The sequence below is a fragment of the Saccopteryx bilineata genome, chromosome 7 (genome assembly GCF_036850765.1).
Source record: "Saccopteryx bilineata isolate mSacBil1 chromosome 7, mSacBil1_pri_phased_curated, whole genome shotgun sequence".
In the NCBI taxonomy this organism is placed as follows: Eukaryota; Metazoa; Chordata; class Mammalia; order Chiroptera; family Emballonuridae; genus Saccopteryx; species Saccopteryx bilineata.
In genome coordinates, this window is record NC_089496.1 from 536,032 (window position 1) to 560,921 (window position 24,890).

A 24,890-nucleotide genomic window follows, 5' to 3' on the forward strand; every position below is an offset into this window, starting at 1 on the left:
GCTACTCCTGCAAGAGCAGGGCGAAAGCCCGGAAACAGGCAGAGACCTACAGCTGAGCAAAGGTGCTTGCCACTGCCCTCAGGGCCAAGCATAACGCCACCCATGGGGGGTGGGGCAAAGGGCAAGGCCACCAAGGCTTGTGCATCGAGCACGTGATCACAGCCACTTCTGTGAAGGAGAGGTGGAAACCACAGCAACAGCCCCAGTGGGCAGGCACCAGCAAAGCCCAAACCCAAAAGCCCTAGGCAGCAAAAGAAGAGGGGGTGTTGGCCCTGGCTGGATGGCTCAGTGGTAGAGCGTCAGCCTGGCGTGCAGGAGTCCTGGGTTCGATTCCCAGCCAGGGCACACAGGAGAAGCACCCATCTGCTTCTCCACCCCTCCCCCTCTCCTTCCTCTCTGTCTCTCTCTTCCCCTCCCGCGGCCGATGCTCCATTGGAGCAAAAGATGGCCCGGGTGCTGGGGATGGCTCCTTGGCCTCTGCCCTAGGCACTAGAGTGGCTCTGGTCACGACAGAGTGACGCCCCAGATGGGCACAGCATTGCCTCCTGGGGGGTGTGCCAGGTGGATCCCGGTCGGGCACATGCGGGAGTCTGTCTGACTGCCTCCCGGTTTCCAGCTTCAGAAAAATACAAAAAAAAAAAAAAAAAAGAAGAAGAAGAGGGGGTGGTGGATCTGCAGACATAACATACCTAGGGAACAGAGGCCATACCCAGTGGACTCCAGTGACCAAAACCTTCCTTTACACAGAGAAAATGCAAAGGCAAAGAAATGCAACACAAATGAACCAAGAGAAAAATCCCCAGAAAAGGACCTAAATGAATCAGATATAACCAAATTACCACATGCAGAGTTTAAAATAATGATTGTTAGGATGCTCAAACATATTAGAACAACAATAGGTGGTCATTATGAACACCTAAATAAAGAGATAGCAAATATAAAAAAGGACATTGAAATAATAAAAAAGAATCAGAAATGAAAAATACAGTATCTGAAATAAAGAATACAATGGAAGGAATTAAAAGCAGGATGGATAAAGCTGAGAATCAAATCAGCGAGTTAGAGGACATGATAAATAAAGGCATGGAGCAGAGCAGAAAAAAGAAAAGAGACTCAAAAAGTTTGAGGAAACTCTTAAGAGAGCTCTGTGACAACATGAAGAGAAATAACATCCGCATCATAGGGATTCCTGAAGAAGAAGAGAAAGAACAAGGAATAGAGACTTTCTGTTCAAGCATATCATAGCTGAAAACTTCCCTCAATTAAGGCAGGAAAACACTACACATGTTCAGGAAGCACAGAGAACTCCATTAAGGAGAAATCCAAAGAAATCAACACCAAGACACATCATAAATAAAATACCAAAGCTAAGTGATAAAGAGAAAATATTAAAAGCTGCTAGACAAAAAAAGACTATCACCTACAAAGGAGCCCCCATAAGGATAACTTTTTTTTTTTTTCATTTTTCTGAAGATGGAAACAGAAAGGCAGTCAGACAGACTCCTGCATGCGCCCAACCGGGATCCACCCGGCATGCCCACTAGGGGGCGATGCTTTGCCCCACTGCGGCATTGCTCTGTTGCATCCAGAGCCATTCTAGCGCCTGAGGCAGAGGCCACAGAGCCATCCCCAGCTCCCGGGCCATCTTTGCTCAAGTGGAGTCTCGCTGTGGGAGGGGAAGAGAGAGACAGAGAGGAAGGAGAAGGGGAGGGGTGGAGAAGCAAATGGGCGCCTCTCCTGTGTGCCCTGGCCGGGAATCAAACCCAGGACTCCTGCATGCCGGGCCGACACTCTTCCACTGAGCCAACCAGCCAGGGCCAAGAATGACTTCTGACTTCTCAACAGAAACACTTGAGGCCAGAAGGGAATGGCAAGAAATATTCAAAGTAATGCAGAACAATAGCCTACAACCAAGACTACTTTATGCAGCAAGGCTATCATTTAAATTGAAGGAGAAATAAAAAGCTTTACAGACAAAAAAAACAACAACTCAAGGAATTCACTACAACCAAACCAAGGCTGCAAGAAATGCTAAGGAACCTGTTGTAAAGAGATCAAAGGACAAAAAATATAGCAAAAGAGGAATACAGTTTTAAAGAATAAAATGGCAATAAACAATTACATATCAATAATAACCTTAAATGTAAATGGATTAAATGATCTGATCAAAAGACATAGGGTAGCTGTATGGATAAGAAAACAGGACCCATACATATGCTGTCTATAAGAGACACACCTTAAATCAAAAGATGCACACAGATTGAAGATAAAGAAATGGAAAAAAATATTTCACGCAAATAGAAATGAAATAAAAGCTGGAGTAGCAATACTTATATCAGACAAATGGACTTTAAAACAAAGACTATAGTTAGAGATAAAGAAGCCACTACATAATGATAAAGGGAGCAATCCAACAGGAAGATATAACCGTTGTAAATATCTACGCACCTAATATAGGAGCACCTAAATATATAATGCAGACTTTGATGGATTTAAAGGGTGAGATCAACAGCAATACTATAATAGTAGGGGATTTCAATAGCCCATTAACATCATTAAATAGATCCTCAAGAAAGAAAATTAACAAAGAAAGAGCAGACTTAAAGGACATATTAGATCAACTCGATTTAATAATATCTTCAGAACCTTTCACCCTAAAACAGCAGAATATACATTCTTTTCAAGTGCTCATGGTACATTCTCTAGAATAGACCACATGTTAGGGCACAAAAGCAGTCTCAACAAATTTAAGAAGATTGAAATCATATCGAGTACTTTCTCTGATCAATGGCATTAAACTAGATATCAACCACAACAGAAAAACTGAAAAATAAATACTTGAAAACTAAATAGCATGTTATTAAATAATGAATGGGTAAACAATGAGATCAAAGAAGAAATTTAAAAAATTCCTAGAAACAAACGATATTGAGCATACATCAACTCAAAATTTTTGGGACACATTGGCCCTGGCCAGTTGGCTCAGTGGTGGAGCGTCGGCCTGGTGTACAGAGGTCCCGGGTTCGATTCCCGGCCAGGGCACAAAGGAGAAGCGCCTATCTGCTTCTCCACCCCTCCCCCTCTCCTTCCTCTCTGTCTTTCTCTTCCCCTCCCGCAGCCGAGGCTCCATTGGAGCAAAGATGGCCTGGGCGCTGGGGATGGCTCCTTGGCCTCTGCCCCAGGCGCTGGAGTGGCTCTGGTCGCAACAGAGCGACGCCCCGGAGGAGCAGAGCATCGCCCCTGGTGGGCAGAGCGTCGCCCCCTGGTGGGCGTGCCTGGTGGATCCCGGGCGGGTGCATGCGAGACTCTGTCTGACTGTCTCTCCCCATTTCCAGCTTCAGAAAAATACAAAAAAAAAAAAATTTGGGGACACAGCAAAAACAGTCCTGAGAGGGAAGTTTATAGCATTACAGGCATACCTCAAGAAGCTAGAAAAAGCTCAAATAAACAACTTCACCCTACATCTAAAAGAACTAGAAAAAGAACAGCAAGTAAAGCCCAGAGCTAGTAGAAGGAAGGAAATAATAAAGATCAGAGCAGAAATAAATGACATAGAGGCTAAAGAAACAATACAGAGGATCAATGAACCCAGGAGCTGGTTCTTTGAAAAGATAAACGAGATTGATGAACCTTTAACCAGACTCACCAAGAAAAAAAGAGAGAGGACTCAAATAAATAGAAATGAGAATGGAGAAATAACAACTGACACAACAGAAATACAATAATATTGTAAGAAAATACTATGAAGAACTGTATGCCAAAAAACTAGACAACCTAGATGAAATGGACAAATTCCTTGAAACATATAATCTTCTAAAAATTAATCTAGAAGAATCAGAAAACCTAAACAGACCAATCACAACAAATGAGATTGAAACAGTTATCAAAAAACTCCCAAAAAAGAAAAGTGCTGAGCCTGATGGCTTCACAAGTGAATTCTACCAGATATTCAAAGAAGAACTAACTCCTATCCTTCTCAAGCTATTTCAAAAAATTCAAGAGGAAGGAAGACTTCCAAGCTCCTTTTATGAGGCGAGCATAATTCTGATTCCAAAACCAGACAAAGACAACACAAAAAAAGAAAATTATAGGCTAATATCCCTGATGAATTTAGATGCAAAAATTTTCAACAAAATATTAGCAAACCAGATCCAGCAATATATGAAAAAAATCATACATCATGATCAAGTGGGATTTATTCTTTGGAGGCAAGGCTGGTATAATATTTGCAAATCAATCAATGTGATTCATTACATAAACAAAAGGAAGGAGAAAAACCACATGATAATTTCTATAGATGCAGAAAAAGCATTTTATAAAATCCAGCACCCATTCATGATAAAAAAATCTCAGCAAAGTGGGAATACAGGGAACATACCTCAACATGATAAAGGCCATCTATGACAAACCCACAGCCAACATCATACTCAATGGGCAAAAATTAAATCAATCCCCTTAAGATCAGGAACAAGGCAGGGGTGCCCCCTTTCACCACTCTTATTCAACATAGTTCTGGAAGTCCTAGCCACAGCAATCAGACAAGAAAAAGAAATAAAAGGCATCCAAATTGGAAAAGAAGAAGTAAAACTATCATTATTTGCAGATGATATGATATTGTATATAGAAAATCCTAAAGTCACAGTCAAAAAACTACTAGACCTGATAAATGAATTCAGCAAAGTGACAGGATATAAAATCAATACTCAGAAATCAGAGGCATTTTTATACACTAACAATGAACTGTCAGAAAGAGAAATTAAGGAATCAATCCCCTTAACCATTGCAACCAAAAAAATAAAGTACCTAGGAATAAATTTAACCAGGGAGATTAAAGACTTGTACTTGAAAAATTATAAAACATTGATAAAAAAATCAGGGAAGATACAAACAAGTGGAAGCATATACTGTGCTTATGGTTAGGAAGAATAAACATCATTAAAATGTCCATATTACCCAAAGCAATTTATAAATTCAATGCAATACCAATTAAAATACCAATGACTTACTTCAAAGATATAGAACACATATTCCAAAAATTTATATGGAACCAAAAGAGAACACAAATAGTCTCAGCAATCTTGAAAGGGAAGAATAAAGTGGGAAGTATCACACTTCTGGATATCAAATTATATTATAAGGCTATTGTACTCAAAACAGCCCGGTACTGGCATAAGAACCAGCATATAGATCAATGGAACAGAACAGAGAACCCAGAAATAAACCCACACTTTTATGGACAACTGATATTTGACAAAGGAGGTAAGAGCATACATTGGAGTAAAGACAGCCTCTTCAACAAATGGTGTTGGGAAAATTGGACAGCTACCTGCAAAAAAATGAAACTAGATCACCAACTTACACCATTCACAAAAATAAACTCAAAATATTCAATAGATAAAAGACTTAAAAGTAAGCCATAAAACCATAAGCATCTTAGAAGAAAACATAGGCAGTAAGCTCTCTGACATCTCTCGCAGCAATATATTTGCTGATTTGTCTCCACAGGCAAGTGAAACAAAAGACAGGATAAACAAATGGGACTTTATCAAACTAAAAAGCTTCTGCGCACCTAAAGACAATAAGAGCAGAATAAAAAGACAAACTACACAATGGGAGAATATATTTGGCAATGCGTCTAATAACGGGTTAATAAGCAAAATTTATGAAGAATTTGTAAAACTTAACACCAGGAAGACAAACAATTCAATCCAAAAATGGGCAAAAGAAATGAATAGACACTTCTCCAAAGAGGACATACAGATGGCCAATAGGCATATGAAAAAATGCTGAACATCACTAATCGTTAGAGAAATGCATATTAAAACCACGAGATATCACCTCACACCAGTCAGAATGGCGCTCATCAATAAAACAATACAGAATAAGTGCTGGGGAGGATGTGGAGAAAAGGGAACCCTCCTGCACTGCTGGTGGGAATGCAGACTGGTGCAGCCACTGTGGAAAACAGTATGGAGATTCCTCAAGAAATTAAAAATTGAACTGCCTTTTGACCCAGGTATACCACTGTTAGGAATATACCCCAAGAACACCATAGTACTGTTTGAAAAGAAGAAATGCACCCCCATGTTTATGGCAGCATTGTTCACAATAGCAAAGATCTGGAAATAGCCCAAGTGTCCATCAGAGGATGAATGGATTAAAAAGCTTTGATATATATACACACACACACACACACACACACACACACACACACACTATGGAATACTACTCAGCCATAAGAAATGATGACATCAGATCTTTTACAACAATATGGATGGACCTTGATAACATTATACTGAGTGAAATAAGTAAATCAGAAAAAACTAAGAACTATATGATTCCATACATAGGTGGGACATAAAAATGAGACTCAGAGACATGAACAACAGTGTGGGGGTTACAGGGTGGGGGGGGAGAGGTAGGGGGTTGGGGGAGGGGAGGGGCACAATTAAAACCAGTTAGAAGGTGACAGAAGACAATTTTATCAATGTCACCCCATTAAAATTAATCAAAAAAAAAGAAACACAGACACACAGAAACACATGCATATTTTTTTTTCTGAACCTTTGGAAGTAAGGTAAGGGCATGCCCCTTGACCTCTACATACTTTAGAATACATTTGATGAGGACATTTCTTTAAATAACCACAAAACAATGATCAAAACCAGTAATTTAATATTAATGAAATACTAGCCCACAGTATATATTAAAATTTCCTCCCTTGTACCAACTTCAGTAGATTGGATTTACTGATATTAAAGTATATTTTTATGAAAACAGAAGATTGCAAATTACAAAGGAAAAGTATTTAAAAGGCATCGGGTTAGAACAGAGATGATAAGAATTAATACAAAATTGTCTAGGCTACTTGAATTATTTATTTATTTGATAAAATTAATAAATATTCTTGGAAATATCTGATATTACTAAGTGGGGACAGAGGCCATCCTCATCCTCATTTACTAAAGCAAACTAAGTTGGCTCAAGTATAAACATTTTTTTTTCTTTTTAAAAAGAACCTGACAAAATTTTAAACATTGAGAATAAGCACTTGAAAATAGCTTATTTTTAAAAATTATTCCTGTAGTCTTTTAGAAAATATACATGTCAGCAGAAAAAAAGTCTTCAGAAATTTAGTAACTCGGAGATACTCACAATTCACATCATGACTTAACAATTTTCTGCTACTAAAACAATAGAAGAACTGTCCAGTGGTATAGTCAACTAATTACTTTTTCCTTAACCCTCGCTTCAGTAAAAATCAGTGGAACTATGGTAAAAGAAAGCAATAAATTAAAACAATTGATTTATGGTCTAAATGGGAAAACTATTATATTTAATATTTGGGAAACTATAGTTGACCTTTAAACAGCACAGGTTTGAACTGTGCAGGTTTATTTGTATGCAGATAATTTTCAATAAATATTGTAATGTATTTTCTCTTTCTTATGATTTTCCTAATAACAATTTATTTTCTCTAGCTTACTTTTTTTTAAGACTATAGTATATAACACATATAACATGCAAAATATGTGCCAATTGACAGTTTATGTTATGGGGAAGGCTTCTGGTCAATGGTAGGCAGATTTTCAACTGCATGGGATATCAGTTCCCTCAACCCCCACATTGTTCAAGGGTCATCTTTAATAAGAATCTAAAATAGAATGTGAACATAAAAATCTTTCTAGGATAAATGTAGATTTGTAAAACTTTCAAGAAATGGTTAGTGTTGTTTATAAATATATACAAATTTAAAAATATATAAGCTACCATTTCATATCTATTAATTAGAAAAAACAGATTAAAATAATAAAACCCAGAGCTAATATTACAATGTAGCAGATATATTTATATATTTCTGCTGACATTATAAATTATTAAAATCTTTTTAGAAGCTGTTTATTCAACCTTTATTCAGCAAATAATAAATGCCCAATGTATACTACTAATTATACAGGTAAGCAGTTGTTATTAGAGAAGGAAAAATAAATCATACTCTTCAGCCTGGTAATTCTCCATTTCTACAATGGTTGTCCCTCAGTGCTCCTTGAAGGAAACCAGGTGTCAAGCAGGTGGTAAATACTAAAGTGAGCCTGACCAGGCAGTGGCGCAATGGATAGAACGTCGGACTGGGATGCAGAGGACCCAGGTTCGAGACCCTGAGGTCGCCAGCTTGAGCGCGGGCTCATCTGGCTTGAGCAAAAAGCTTACCAGCTTGGACCCAAGGTCGCTGGCTTCAGCAAGGGGTTACTCAGTCTGCTGAAGACCCATGGTCAAGGCACATATGAGAAAGCAATCAATGAACAACTAAAGTGTCACAACAAAAAACTGATGATTGATGCTTCTCATCTCTCTGTGTTCCTGTCTGTCCCTATCTATCCCTCTCTCTGACTCTCTCTCTCTCTCCCTGTAAAAAAAAAAAAAATACTAAAGTGAATGATGGAGTGTTACATATAGTAAAACATCATAATGCCATCATAATGATATGTAGAGTAGGTAGGAAATGCACATATTTTATTCAAATTTAATAATGGTAAGCAAAAATAATAGTATGCCAAAAATATATAACCCAACTCATTTATGGAGAATTGTCCACCTATGGAAAAAAAACTATATGAGCTGGTAAATATCAAAAGAGATCACACACTTTTTATTTCTATTCTTACACATTGCTCTTTATTTCTAATTCTCATTTCTAAACTCATTGAAATAAGTTCAATATTAGCTAAGACTTTTTTTATAACACATGAAAGAGTCTTGATGCTTTAGATATCAGATGGTTTAAAATATTGAATGAAAATGTTCTTTTTTTTTTTTCAGATTAACATTGATGGGCAGGATATTAGGACTTTTAATGTAAGGTATCTGAGGGAAATAATTGGCATGGTGAGTCAGGAGCCCGTGCTGTTTTCTACCACGATTGCTGAAAACATTCGCTATGGCCGTGCAAATGTAACTATGGATGAGATAAAGAAGGCTGTCAAAGAAGCCAACGCCTATGAGTTTATCATGAAACTACCACAGGTAAAGGCTTCGTTAAGGTAGTTGTCCTCAAAATTAGAATTTCATCTCATGTGACCAAGGTATTTCTTCAAAGCTTAAGCTAATAATGTTTGAGATACATGTTTGTCCAATTTTGCCAGGTAAGTCCCTTGAATTAGTCAGTTGGAGGTTTAAATAGGATAGCCTGACCCATGAAACTTAATAAAGTTTATACAGAGCATGTATTAGTAGTCTTTTAGGATACAGTATTCATTTACTTGATTACAATTTATGACTACTAGGACAGTCAAAATGAGGCTCCATGTTGTCTGCAGGAATTTCTAGACTCCATTGCCTTTTCTATTTAAAAATACTTGCACAGCTCTTCCATGTTTTCTGTTGTAGAAATTTGACACCCTGGTTGGAGAGAGGGGGGCGCAGCTGAGTGGGGGACAGAAACAGAGAATCGCCATTGCTCGGGCCCTGGTCCGCAACCCCAAGATCCTCCTGCTGGATGAGGCCACGTCAGCCTTGGACACGGAAAGTGAAGCTGAGGTTCAGGCGGCCCTGGATAAGGTCAGTAGACACTAAACACCTGAAGAGCCAGCAGATTGAAACTTCTTGATAGTTCTTGCTAATGCTCTGTGAGTCTAAATTGAAAAACATGAGAGCAAATAAAGCTCCCTGATGGAGGCTTTTTGATTTCTCCTGTCAGGGCACATTGCAGAGAGGTGGGCAGCCCATCAGCTAGCTTGCTTTGACGCAGGCAAAGTGAGCTGAAGTTCAGGACTCTGCAGTGAGCCACTCATCTTTGTTTTTTCCTTACACACGGGTTGTTGCTTTGATCCAAAGTAATTGTGTAAAAATCTACCCAAAAAAATCTGGTTACCTGACACTGGCCAGCTGAAAAGCAGTCAAGAACACTTGTCTTCTTTTGTTCGTATTCGCACAAACGCAAATAGATGATTTTCTGGAAATAAAGTTCAACTTGTGTTTGTCTAAGCATATAAATAAGCAACACATTGTAAGAATGCTGAGCTCCTGTGCCTGGCTCAGATATCCTAAATCTTTCACTGTCATCTTTAAGCTCAAGCTTCACAAGAGGAACCTTATCTGAGGGCACTTTTGGCACCGATGCTGACGTCATCTGTAAAAACAACAATGTAAAAGCCAGAGTCACGTGACACCATGTAAATGAGTATCAAACACATAAATATTGTAAATATGTTTGATTTGAGAAAGTTCAAAGATAAAATATTCAAATTACTTAACAGGTTCTATCCAGATTATCTTCTACAATTTTAGAGATGAGCCATATGAAGCTTATTTTCTTGGGAAAATTTATTCCTGAATCCTAAGTAAACACAACTGCCTTGTGTGCTGTAAACTATAGTTAATTAAAGCTTCCTGGTTTATCAGATTAGTATTTTGGCTTGTCATATAATTGAATTTAATGATTATTAATGAGACAGTAATGATTCCTCACAAATTCTGGCACTGATATGTTGCATTCATGTATGTACAGTCTCTATATGAAGGAACCCAATATAATACATAGGAGGCTGGTATTTGGTTGATTAATTAGAAGTGATTTAAAGCAAGAATTATTAAAAATGCATAAAACATATAAATGGACATTCATGTATTGACATAGGCTTTTTAGCATAAAGTCAGCAGGTAAGAGAGATATTTATGGGAAAAAATAGTCCCATTTAACCCTAGGGCCTAGGTGCTAATACCCCATAGAATACAGTATTCAATATATTATCCCTTGCTATGCTAAAAGAACACAATTATTAGAGATGTTGTTTTTTATTATATGGATCCTGCATATACCCTTGCAGGTTTTAATTCATATTTGGACAAGTTACATCACTCAATTTTTGCAATTTGTGTTTGTAAGATGGTAGCCCACTCTTCAGTCGATAACCTTTTTAAGTATTAACTTTAAAAATAGCTAATGAATTACTCATAATTTTATAATCCCCAAGAAAAGCCATTTCCAGTTTGGGGTAGTGGTTAAGAGCACAGGCTTTGGCGCTAGACAGGCTGAGGTTAGAGTCCTATCTTTGTTCCCTTTAAGCTGCATGACCTTGAGCAAATTAACTAGTCTTTCTAACCCTGAGACACTAATAAAGTAATTGGGGAGGGGCTAGGAACAATGTCATAGGATGATTGAAAAGATTAAATGAGATACTGCACATGCCTTGCACACCAGAAACACTTGCTATTATTAGTTGCTGTTATTATTAGGTTGATTACCATTATCACAATTATTATTAACTTTATTGATTACTAAATTAGTTACTTATGGCTGCAAAACAAACCATTTCAAATTTAGATATGTAAACCAATATTTCTGTGGATTGACTGGATGAATTTGCTGTTTTCATCTGAGCATATGGCTGCATTTACCTGGAAGGCTGACTTAGCTAAAATGGTCCAAGTTGACCTTACTCATCTGCTGGTTGTTGGCTGGTCATCTCATGTGGCTTCTCATGCTCACTCTTATACAGTAGTCTAACCTGATTTTATCTTTTTTGTGTGTGACAGAGACAGAGAGAGACAGAGAGAATGACAGATGGGACAGATAGACAGGAAGGGAGAGAGATGAGAAGCATCAATTCTTTGTTGCAGCACCTTATTTGTTCATTGATTGCTTTCTCATATGTGCCTTGACCAGGGGGCTACAGCAAACCTAGTGACCCCTTGTTCAAGCCAGCAACCCTGGGCTCAAGCTGGTGAGCCTTGCTCAAACCAGATGAGCCCACACTCAAGTTGGTGATCTCGAGGTTTCGAACCTGAGTCCTCCACATCCCAGTCCGACGCTCTATCCACTGTGCCACCACCTGGTCAGGTTAACCTGGTTTTCTTATACCAAAGTCTCAGGCCAGTGGGCCCAGCAGCAGAAGCTATAAGATATCTAGTGGCTTAGACTCTAGAACTCACACAATGTCACTTCACTACATACTTTCAGTCACAGCAAGTCACAGGCTAGACCAGATTGAAGGAGAGAGGAAATAGATTCTACCTCTTGATAGGTGAACTGTAAAGAATCTATGACCATGTTTAAACTTCTACAGCATGCCCTCTGCCAAAATTATTTACATTTTTCTCCCACATACAAAATAAATTTACCTTTTCCCACAAATATAAAAAAATTTTATACATTTTGACATCAGGCTCAAAGTCCAAATAAGGACGAGGTTCTTTATGTTAAGCTCATTTTAACCCTGGGGCCTGCAAACAAAAGACATAAGTCATATTCCACACATATACCCAACACATAATGGTGATACAAGTACAGGATAATCATAATAGACACTCCTTTTCAAAAAAGGAGAAAAACTGGAAGCTATAAGACATCTACCTTATAGCAGTTACTGGTTCATACTGGTGAAATGCAGTCATGTACATATTCCCAATTCTCCCACTGCTCCAGGGAAAGGAACTGTTCCTTGATTAAGGCCCAATTCTACACCCTAAGAGTGGGTTCCCTAGTCCATTGTTCTCGTTGATTTTGGGGCTCCATCCTCTGGGCTAGTGGATCCTTGTTCTAAGAGGTCTTTCCTTTTCTAAAAGAAATAGCTTTCATCTGCAACTGAGTAGTTTTCTCAGCAAGCTTACTGCCCAAAGGACCCAGAGGCCTCTTTACATTTTAAATAATCTCAATCTCCTTTAGTCGACGCTGACAGACCCTCTTACATACTCTATTTGCTTAGAATCTGGCTGTGATTTACTCAAGCCCCTAAAGCTACATCCATAATTTTTTTTCAAGGCAAGCCTCTCTATCTTGGGATGCTTGTGAAATTGCCATGAGAAAACCCTTACTTAAAATTTTTAGAGGCCCTTTTATCAAACTAAGAGAGTCTACGAAAATCTGCCTTAAATCTTTCAGAGATTTTAACCAAAAAAAAATCTTATAACCCTACTCCGAATAAATTTTTCACTGGATGACTATTACTTTATTTTCCAACCCAGCAAGTACTCTGAGTCTTCCATGTGGCCTCTGATCAAATAGCTCCTTCTTTAGCTCATCATTCTCCTTCCATACCTGTATACAGCCAGTGAAATCCAATTGGCAGTTCTACATTCTATTTAGACATATCTGGAATCTCCTTAGCTAAATTTACAAGCTCATTAGATAAAATATTTTTCTTTCAGGTGAATGCTGGAAACATTTTTTCCAATGGGTTACAACAACACAGGTCACCCTTTTCCAGCCTCCAATAGCAATTTTCGTACTTTTCTTCCAGTCTCCACTAACAATGTCATCACCTCCTTTCAGGCACTGCCTACCACTCAGATCTCAATCCCAAAGACAATGTCACATGGTTTAGGTTCTTGTTAAAAGAGCATTCCATATAATTACCAATTTCCATATCAGTTTCTTTAAGTCAAAACTTTGTGGGTTGGCTGGTGTGGTTCTTCTGTTAGTTTTTCCTAGTCTCACTCAAGCAGGTACTTTCAGCTCAGGGTCAGCTGTGCTGGGATATTCAAGATAGCCTCACTCACGTGGCCAATGACAGCTTTCCTGAAGCAGCTGGGTTCTCCATGAGTCTGCTCATCCTCCAGTAGACTAGACAAGCTTCCTTTCGCTGTGATTTCAAGGTAGCATTCAAAGATGTCAAGCACACAAGCCCTAAGGCCTCTTGAAGCCTAGGCTTCAGAAATTAAACAAGTGTCAATTTTTTCACATTTTTCTGTAGTCAAAACAAGTAACAAGACTTACCCCGATCTGAGTAGGTGGAGAAATAGACTCTCCCTGTTTGTGGCCATTTTTAATCTACCATGCTTGCTTTCAATAGTTTATAATCTACCTAATTGACTCCATACTTTGCAGGATAATTAAACTGATATATTTTGCAGACAATAGACCATATCTTTGAAAGGGAAATATTTCATTACTTCACTCCACAAAATAATTTTAGTCATTCTGTTGGCCAGTCATTCTAAGTAACAAACCAACTTTCTCTTAACATTGGAAACGTTGAATTTTATAATTCATTACCTTTCCTCTGAAGCATAAGGACATACCACTATTTTACCTATTGTTATCCCTCCTTGATTACCTATTCTGGAAAAATAGTATATTCCTCTTATGGATCCTTTAACTATTTATTTATGTCTATTCTTCTCTCCTAGAAAGAATAAATTCCTTCAGAGGCAAAATTAGTAAATGATTCATATTTGTATCTCTGTAACACTTAATCCAGTGCCTTGCACATCATATAGCCTAAAGAAATATTACCATTGTCCTACTCATTGAGATAATACGTTTACAGTAAAAAAAAATGTAATGATCATATCAACTTTCGATTCAACAGATAGCAACTATTTGTCAAAATAAATAATAGGTTTTTCAATATAAAAACATAAAAGCAGATTTGTTATTTTGGTTTTTTTAATTAAGTAAATAATCACAGTTTAATACCTACATGCATTCTCTTACACATAGTGTTACCATACAGGAGAGATAAGAAAAGAACCAAAATTTAGCCTCTGAAGTGATTTTATGAAATGATTCCAAAAGGTTTCATTTATTACTTTTTTTTCCCCAGAAGTTCCAGAAAGACTAATGGACCAGTATTCCCTTTGTGTGGGCCTGTCTTTCATCCCTGTATATTTCAAACTAGTACAAGGTCCAATTTTCATAATAGTTGGTGTCTTTGAATCTAGGATGTTTATTTGCCAATGTCTTGTCATCACTGGGGTGTGGGAGAGATCTGAAAAAAAAATCTCTTTGTCTCAACTCTTGAATTTTTATATTTATGGTTTAACTCTTTTATATTTATTTAAATACAGTTGATTCATCTAGTCATTTTAGAATAAGGACTGATGTAGAAAGAATCACATTATTTTTTTTCCAGGTGGCTACACAATTGGCTTAATACCATTTTCCCTATTGATAAACATTGCCATATTTATCACATACTAATTTTTATATGTCTTATCTCTGTCTCTGAACTCTGTTTTTTTCTAGTGATCAAATTGCCTATTGATGTGATAGCTTCCCCCAGATTTTACTGTTTTAATTGCTGTATCTTTTTATGTTGTAATATCTGGTAGAGCTATTATTCCTCTCTCATTAAAATTTTTAATAATTTTCATGGCTTCTCTTTTTTAAAAGTTTGAGATATAATTCATATAACATAAAGTTTACCCTCTTAATATGTAAAAGTTATTGTTTTTTAGTACATTCACGAGAATTTGCAACCATCACCACTATCTAACTGCAGAATATTTTCATCATCCCAAAAGGAAACCTTGCCCATTAGCAGTCACCTAATATTCCGTGCTCAATCTAGCCTTTGGCCACCACTAATATGTTTTCTGGCTCTATAGATTTGACTATTCTGGACATTTCATATAAATGGAATTATACAACATGTGGTCTTTTTGACTGGCTTTTTTTGCTTAGCATCATGTTTTCAAAGTCATCCATATTAAAACATGCATCAGAGTATCATTTTTTCTTTTAGTGCAATACTGTTACATTGTATGGATATACACATTTTTTTTATCCTTTGATTAACTGATGAACATTTGGATTTTTCCCATTTTTTGGCTGTTATGAAACTAGCCTCTTGTTTTTAATTTATATTTTTAACTACTTAGCTGAATTAGGCTATACTCTAATAACCATCCTAATGAGGTTTTATTGCCTCAAAGTAGAAGTGGTCATACCTGTCAGAAGCTATCATTAATAACTCAACAAACAAGTGTAACAAGGATGTGTAGAAAGAGAGCCTTCATTCACTGCTGGTTCGAATGCAGATTGGTGCAGCCACTGTGGCAAGCAGTATGGAGCTACCTCAAAAAATTTAAAAAGGAACTGCCTGATGACCCAGAAATTCCACTTCTCGAAATTTATCCAAAGAAACCCAAAACACTAATTTGAAAAAATATATGCCACCCATATGTTTATTGCGGTGTTATTTATAATAGCCAAGATTTGGAAGCAACCCAAGTACCTATCAGTAGATGAGTGGACAGATGAGACTGACAGGGTAAGGGGGTTGGAGGGCTGAATGGAAAAGGTTAAAGGATTAAATAAGAATAAAAAATTAAAAAAAAATAAAATAAAATATATCCCATTGGGGAAAAAAAGAAATTATCAGCCAAATGAGTGTCAAGAAGAGTAGCCATTATCAATGACATAGCGTGAATAATTTGATGAGCATTTTCCAGGGTTTAAATGCCATGAAGAAACCCACCAAGTCAACATGCCAGGTCACTGAACTACTTAGAGGGGTGATTTGTAGATTTTAACATGTATGAAAATCCCCTGGGGCACTTATTAATAATCAGAGTTACTAGCCCCAGTCTAGAGATTGTGATTCAGATGGACTTTGAACCATATTTTGAACCATCTAGACCCCAACCTACATTTCTACCTAAATGGCCTGTATGCAGTGTCCATTAGAATTTCGGGTGAAATCAGGCACTTCAAAAGAAACCCTACGGAAGTGCTCTGGAGAAAGTGGTATGTGGCAACCAGTCCCTAACATGTTTCTGGTGAGGTCCCTTATGCCATTAACTCAGAACTAGGTCTCTGCGGGCAAGAGGGACCACACTTGAGAAGGGCCAAACATTTTTTCATGTTTCTTGAGTTACTACTTATACTTCTTAGGCTTTTGGAGTTACCCATCCTCCTACCAAAGGGATTGGCCTCCTGTCTGATCCAGTACTAAAGTCTCACTTTAATCTTTTATAGACGACTGCTGCCTTTATGCCCTAATCACATAATCACACGGGGGTGGGGGTGGGGTAAACTACTGTCTCATCAACTGCAAACACGCCCATCCAAGTGCTTCATTGTGTGTGTTAACTAACAACACGTGGGTACCGTAAACGCAGAGCCCCGCATGTTTGTCCTTCTCTCCTTTAGGCCAGAGAAGGCCGGACCACCATTGTGATTGCACACCGATTGTCCACCGTCCGCAATGCAGATGTCATCGCTGGGTTCGAGGATGGCATCATCGTGGAGCAAGGAAGCCACAGCGAACTGATGAAAAAGGAGGGATTGTACTTCAAGCTTGTGAACATGCAGGTAGGTATCTGCCCCCAGGAACTGTTTCTGCTGCTTGTGCCTCAACATAGTATTCTTTCCACCATCACAGCAGCACACTGCTGGTGCCATCCTGAGGAAAAAGAAGTATTCAGGAAGCTAGCTAGAAGTATGCATGTGAGACTTTAATTCAGAATCAGTGAAACCATCCTGAAAGAGAGGAAGGCAAGAGAAGAGGAAAATACCCAAAACATTTTCAACTTATTTCTTAAGACCGAAATTCTTAATTGCCTGGGGAATGTGTTCAAATAACAGGTCCTTTCTACCAAAAGACTAGGGATGCTTGGAGCAGTGGGAGGAGGAAGAGGGTGATGCTAGGATCTCTAGTGATTGGGGGAAGTGTTTAAGTGACTTTAAAATGTTTCCCAGATAAGCCTGACCAGGCAGTGGCACAGTGGGTAGAGCATCGAACTGGGATGCAGAGGACCCAGGTTGGAAACTCTGAGGTCTCTAGCTTGAGCACGGGCTCAAGCTGGTGATCTGTGCTCAAACCAGATGAGCCCGTGCACAGCTCACCAGCTTGAGCCCAAGGTCGCTGGCTTGAGCAAGGGGTCACTCAGTCTGTTGTAGCCCCTCGGTCAAGGCACATATGAGAAAGCAATCAATGAACAACTAAGGGGCCACAACAAAGAATTGATACTTCTCATCTCTCTCCCTTCCTGTCTGTCCCTATCTGTCCCTCTCTCTGCTTGTCACACAAACACAAAGAATGTTTCCCAGATGATCCTAATAAAAACCAATGGCAAAATTCTTATCTCTAGGAAGTGAACACAGGCATACCTCAGAGACATTGAGGGTGTAGTTCCAGACCACCAAGATAGAGTAACTAGTACAAAGAAGCAATCATAATCTTTCCTGGTAGAAGGTCTTGCTTTCAATTTGCAAAACACACACATAAGGTGAAGTGTGATGTATGCCTGTAGTTTATTTTGTTAAAAACAAATTGATTCTTAAAACAAGTGATATTAGTAATTATTGGTTTGTCTTACTGAACAAGATATTTTGTGCTTATTCACTTAAGCAACTTTGCAAAACTAATACCCTAAAAATATTTTTATTCTATAAACATGATTCCTATATTTGTAAAAATATATGCATTTGCTTTGATATTCCTATGACTAGTATGTACCAGTGTTGGGATTTGCCGGTTCATACCAGTTCACCAGAACCAATACCTTTTTTTTTTTTTTTTTTTTTTTTTTTTTTTTAGTGAGAGAAAGGGAGGTAGAGAGACAGACTCCCACACATGCCCGACAGGGATCCACCCCTCAAGCCCATTAGGAGGCTAAGCTCTGCCCATCTGGGGCCATTGCTCTGTTGCTCAGAAACTGAGCCATTTTTTTAGTGCCACGAGCCATCCTCAGTGCCCGGGGCCAACTCGCTGGAACCAATCCATCCATGGCTGCTAGAGGGGAAGAGGAAAAGAGAGAGAGAAAGGATGGGAGAGGTGTGAAGAAGCAGATAGTCACCTCTCCTGTGTGCCCTGACTGGGAATCGAACCTGGGACAGCCATACTCTGGGCCAAGGCTCTACCACTGAGCCAAATGGCCAGGCCTTCAATATCTAATTTTTTATTGAGCTTAGCAAACCGGTTGTTAAAATGGCACTTATAATCAGGGTTCTCTCTAATGTGGGCACCTGGACAGCTACTCAATGTGAAAGTCACAAATTTACATTCCTTACTGTTCTTTAACATTCATCTGTGCAACAGCATATTCTAAGCGCCTATAATAATGTTCACTCCATCCATAGGTGAAAAAATTTGCAAGTGAGAATGCCAGTCAAGAAGCAAAATGGAAATATCTTAAATAAGTTTTATTGTTTTTTGTCAGGTATTCTTTAATACTTTTTATTAATATTTTAAAACTCTTTTAACATAATCTAGTTTTGTGTACCTCTTTTATTGTTCTTATTTAAGTATTAAATGCATGAAATAATAAACTACCTTTCGGTATATAGGGTTGTTTTTTTTTACACTTAAAGCGGTCATTAGGGCAGAGAAACAGTTCTTAAATTATTTGAATCTCATCATTTGTATGTACATACCTATTTTTGTTCTTTATCCTTAACATTTCATGTATACACCATCAAAATACTATCATTTCAATGGGTACTTAGCAGTCCATTATAGTAATGCATACTTGATTGCTTAGTCATTTCTCTAAAGCTGGATACTTGGATCATTTACAGTATTTCTCTAGTCTAACTATTGCCCTTGGAGCATGTGGATCAAAAAAAGTTCAGTCAAAAATTTGTTTCTTTTTCTGACAAGTAACTTAACTCCTCCAAGCCTCAGTTTCCACTTTTAAAATTCTAAACTGACCATGAAAACATTATTATAAGGTTAAGAAATACATAAGTATCTGAATATACAGTACTAAAATAAGGCACTTTAAAGTGTGAGTTTTATTGTATGTGAATTATGTCTCAATAAGGCTGTTAAATTTTAGAAAGAAGCATCAACACAAAATAGATATCTGAGAAATGAGAGTTGTTGAAATTTACCAAGCCCTCAGAGTGAAACATCAAATGAAATGATAGAAAGGTCTATAACTCTGGTTTCATTTTGCCAGAGAATGTTCTCCAGCAGGAAGGGATTAATCCGAGTGTCTTTGCTAATTGCTCTTGGGCCCCAGAATAAGGAGGAAAGCTCTTTCTTCCTTGGCTGGCCTATTTCTGTGTCTCTGAAAGAGTGACCTCCCACTCCCACTAGGACTTAGGCTAGGAGACTGGCGAGGGGATTGGACAGCTCTGACCCTTTTGTGTCATGTTTCCTAAGCTATCTTTCCTAGGAAAAGGTGGATGATTAAAGACTGAATAGTTGCCTGGTATGATTTGAAGAGGCCTGCCCCCTACTAAGCAATGTCTTGGGCAAGTCATTGGGTTTGGTGTCCTCACCCATCAAACAGGCAAAGCCTGCACTGAGATGGCCCCTGGTGTTCCCACAGGCTCCGGCATTCTGTGATTCTTGGGCCCTTTGAACTTTCCACCATGATACCCACACCTTTCTCACTTCTGATTTGGCTTTGCCTTACCCGTTCCTCATTGGTTCTGTTGGGAGATGGAAGAAAGAGCCACAGTGAGCCTGAGGGTGTACCGAATGCTCCCGCCAATGCCGCTTTCTGTTCCTCAAACTCCAGAGACCAACCTGGTGTTAACATGTCCTTGTCTTGGCTTTGTTTCTGAGCACAATGATCACTGCTTTTCCATTAGATAGAATATTGGTTCTTAGTTGTTTCTCTTAACTGTGCCTTAATTTTTTCAGGTTATAAATGTAGCACATTCTTGTTTTTTAAATCTAAGCATAAAAAAAATTCTTAGAAATTTGAATGTTCTCCATAACCCAAACTGCTATGCTCACAGCTATTTGGTATTTATTTTTAATATTTGTAGCCTTTAAAAGAGCTAAATAATAACTCCATATTTTCTCAATTATTCATGAGATTGAGCATGTTTTCACATGTTCACTGGCCATTTATATTTTTTCCTCTGTGAAAGAATCTTTTTCTATATTAGGCTGTTTTGTGGTTGAGTTGTTTATAATATTCTTATTGATTTATAAGAACACTTTGCATACAAAGAAACTATGCTTTTCTCTTGCATATATTGAAAATATTCTTTTCTATTTTGTTCTTTCAAGTTTACTTTGCTATTTGTTTGGCTGCCATAAAAGAAGTTTAAAAATTTGATGTAACTAGATTTTTTCCAGGTCTTTGGGATTTGGGGTTGTTCTTAGAAAGGATATTCACCCATATTTCCTTTCAACATTTAGTGCTTTACTTTTTACAATTAAATATTTGAGCCAGAAGAAGTATAGTCAGATGTCAGAAATGAGGGCTATTGGTATTAAAATACTTTTTATCACCTGGTGAAAAGGGACATCTCGGCTTTGTAGCTCAATGACCTCAGCACCCCCTAACTGAGGATTTTAGGTAAGGCACTGAAAAAATATTATGGGGGGTGACGTTCATTTGATCATAGGAGGAGGCTTAAATCAGAATGGGCTTAATGGAAGAACTATCCTTGCTAGCATCAGCAAGATTACAGAATGAGGAAGAGATAAGGGGAGGGACTCATGAGAGAGGGTCCAGTGTGAATTTCAATGAACTATTTTGAGGGGAGACAGGTTTGAGGATGTGGTGGAGAGCTGTGGAAGACTTGTGACGGGGGTGTGATTTGAGCAGGGCTGCCCTTTAGGAAAACGAATCTGGTTGTAGTGTAGGAACAGGTGGAAGTGAGGCTGCAGGGATCAGTTACAAGACTAAATCTTGGGTCCAGGTTGCGTTGGTTTTGGTTGGGAAATAGTATAAAACAATTCCAGTTATAAGCAAGTAAGGAAGTCCACCAAGCAGAACATACCTTGTAGTGTGGTTCAAGGCACAAGGGGAAAGCTAGGATCAGATAATATGCAGAGATCAAGATAAACAGGTTATTGTAGGTACAGTAAGGCACTTGCCATAGGATTGGATTGGGGGCAACCTGAAGGGGAGGAGCAGGAACAAGTCGGTACCATAGGGACTAAGGTCCTGGACAGACCATTAAGATGTGTTCTTGGATGTGGAGGAAGCAAACAAGGAGTCAGACTCACAGTTAGACTCTAGCAAGATTGGCTTGATGTTCTCTCACTTGGCATTAAGTTAGATAGAGGTCCTGCAATGACTGTCCCCACCCCTTTAAGGAGAGAATTAATCCTAAAGCCTGAAATGAGGCTGAGCCTGCAGATTGGGTCACCTGGGGTTAGGTATGATTCTGAGCAGGACTGGGAGGGACAAAACTGATTGCACTCAGCCAGTCAAGGAAAGCAGTTTAATTGCCTCATGTAAGGGAGTGACCAGCTTTTCCTTATCTGTAGATTTAAAAGTAAGCACTTGATAGTGTTTCTCTTTATTCTTCTTCCCTTTCATGGTGGTCATGTCTTGTTCTCTGGATTTTTACATATTGAGGGAATTCCTCCATACCTACTGGATGATGAACAATTTGCCTTTTAATTCTTAGAAAATACTTTTATACTGCAATTTTCATATGGTCAAATTGAATTTGACCTTTCTTTCCTTTTTAACCTTTTTAATTTCCATGTGTTGATATACTTCTTTAGTTTCCCAGCTAACCTTGATTGTGACGCTGCTTTGGAATTACATGTCTTGACACATGTAATATTGAAAATGGTGTATGGGTCCTGGCTAGTTGGCTCAGTGGTAGAGGGTCGGCCGGGTGTGTGGAAGTCTTTGGTTCAATTCCCAGTCAGGGCACACAGGAGAAGTGACCATCTGCTTCTCCACCCTTCTCTCTCCTCCTTCTCTCTCTCTTCCCCTCCCGCAGTCATGGCTCAAATGGTGGGAGGGAGTTGACTCCAGGCACTGAGGATGGCCTTATCTTAAGCACTAAAATGGCTCAGTTGCTGGGCAGCAGAGCAGCAGCACCAGATGGGCGGAGCATCGCTCCCTAGTGGGCTTGCCTAGTGGATCTGGTTGGGGCACATGCCCTGAGGGAGTCTGTCTCTGCCTCCCTGCCTCACACTTTATATATATATAGAAAATTGCTATGGTTCTCAACTTGGAGGTTATATAGGTCTGGACGTGCACACACACGCCCATGCATGCTTGTGCGTGCTCACACACACACACACACAATTAATATTTTGTTCTTTCAGACTACAGGAAACCACATCCAGACAGAAGAATTTGACTTTGAACTAAATGATGAAAAGGCTACCTCGGGCATGGCCCCAAATGGCTGGAAATCTGGCATATTTAGGAATTCTACTCAAAAAAGCCTTAGGAATTCACGAAGATACCAGAATGGCCTTGATGTGGAAACCAATGAACTTGTAAGTCGTTTTTCCTTAAATTAAATCTTTTATTGTGTGGTTTTGCTGTTGAAAGTCAGCCTCACAAGTGTATTGCAGGCATAGATGATTCCTACTGGAAGCCATGCTCTTCTCAAAAAAAGGAAATTTCACATATTAAATGTATTTGACAATGAATTGAAGTTAATTCAATTAATAATGAATTTTAATGGAAAATAATAAATCCAAAAACTTAATCTTTGTGCTTACATGCTTTAAAATTAAAATTAGATATCCCATTCATCTTTGAGATACAGCAATAAATATAGGCACACCTCAGAAAATGCAGGTTTGGTTCCAGACCAATGAAGTGAGTAGTAATCTTTTGGAGTGGGGGCGAGGTTAAAGGTGTTGCCTTCAATTCGTTAAAAAACACATATGGCCTGACCTGTGGTGGCGCAGTGGATAAAGCGTCGACCCGGAAATGCTGAGGTCGCCGGTTCAAAACCCTGGGCTTGCCTGGTCAAGGCACATATGGGAGTTGATGCTTCTAGCTCCTCCCCCCTGTCTCTCTCTCCTTTCTCTCTCTCTCTCTCCTCTCTAAAATGAATAAATTAAAAAAAAAAACAAAAAAAACACATCTGTGAAGTGCAGTAAAGCAAAGTGAAATAAAAGAAAGAATGTCTGTAAAGCTAATCTGCAGGAAAATACCCCAATAGTTTCATACTCTATTTAGGTAGAATCACATTTGATCACCTACACTAAGAAACCCAGAATAACACCAGTTTAAACCAGTTAAGTTTTTTTTTTCACATAAAAAAGAAATCTTAGAGGTAAGAAAGCCAGGGCTCCACCGTTGCCTGAATCCATGGTAAAAAAAATTGTGCATTCTTTAATGTTTCTCACCTGAAGATGTGGGATATTATTAATGCAAGTTAGCAAAAACTTTTATACTAGTGAGGGAATCCATTCCTAAAAAAGAAAGATATATATATATTTTTTTTTATTTCAGAAATGGTCTGAGAATACATATTGATGTTATTTATTGATAAAGGCTGGGTTTAGTTTTACTCTTGTACTGGCCTGAAGAAACTGCCTACTGAGAGTTCATTGCATCTGATTTCCTCTGCTCACAATATTATTTACTGCAGAAATTACAAGGGCACTCAAGAGTTCTTAATCTGGTGTCTTTATAGAAAACAAAATAATGAATTTGCTGTTAAGGAGCTGAATTATCACAAGTAACATAAACAGTTCCCCCTGTTGGGCTATGAAAGTTTTCCTCATTTATCTTGAGAGCTATGCTAAGTCTTTAGAGTCTGATGTTTTAGACAAGCACTTCTCTTGAAAAAATGCACAGAGGGGGAGATAAAAGGCCACAGTTGGCAAGATTTTCACAAGTATCATCACAGTGGGAAAAACTGTGTGTCCAAGGGGAGAGGAAATCAAGGCTAATTAGAGGGCCTTGGGAAGACCTGTTTGTGTTGATAGCAACCTGAGAAAATGGCTCATTTATCAGGCTGGAGACCGAGACTTGAAGATAATGTTAACTAGGGAGAAAAAGAAACCACTAAAATGAGAAAATAGGTAGTTTGAAAAAAGAGGGCTGAATAGAACCTACCACTACGTTCTGTTTCATTGAGACACAAACATGACCTTTTTAAGTGACCAAGGCTGTGAGATACCATAGGTTGCTTTTGTATCTAATAAAATGTTAAACTATCTCTATAGTCCGAACATTTTTCTTTATGTGACCTCAATCCTTCATGCTTGACCAGACATTGAGGATCTGATATGGGCCAGGCCTGGGGCTAGTTTCTGGGGATATAAAGATGTCATCTTCACCTTTAACAACTTCACATATTAGAAAAGGAGACTTACAAATAAGCAAAAGAAAAAAAAAAAAAAACAAGCTAATCTATGAGAAAAGAAGTCAGCACAGGTAACAGTGCTAAGAGAAAAAGGGCATAGTGAATTTGCTTTTGTGGTTTGGGGGCGTGTCACAGAAAAGGTAGTGCTGTGCCAGCTTGTGGGGATGAGGAGACTAGGCCC

At 38.5% G+C, this 24,890-nt stretch overlaps 1 protein-coding gene across 8 annotated transcripts in view; it reads left to right on the forward strand.

Annotated features, from left to right (window-relative positions):
• Nucleotides 1–24,890, forward strand: part of ABCB4 (ATP binding cassette subfamily B member 4) — a 237,629-nt gene that overhangs the window by 186,970 nt on the left and 25,769 nt on the right. For all 8 annotated transcript variants that reach the window (XM_066240437.1, XM_066240430.1, XM_066240434.1 and 5 more), the window contains 4 exons: nt 8,821–9,024; nt 9,388–9,558; nt 16,874–17,035; nt 22,704–22,880. In XM_066240437.1, the coding sequence (XP_066096534.1) occupies nt 8,821–9,024; nt 9,388–9,558; nt 16,874–17,035; nt 22,704–22,880 (714 nt within the window). The remainder of the gene's footprint in view (nt 1–8,820; nt 9,025–9,387; nt 9,559–16,873; nt 17,036–22,703; nt 22,881–24,890) is intronic.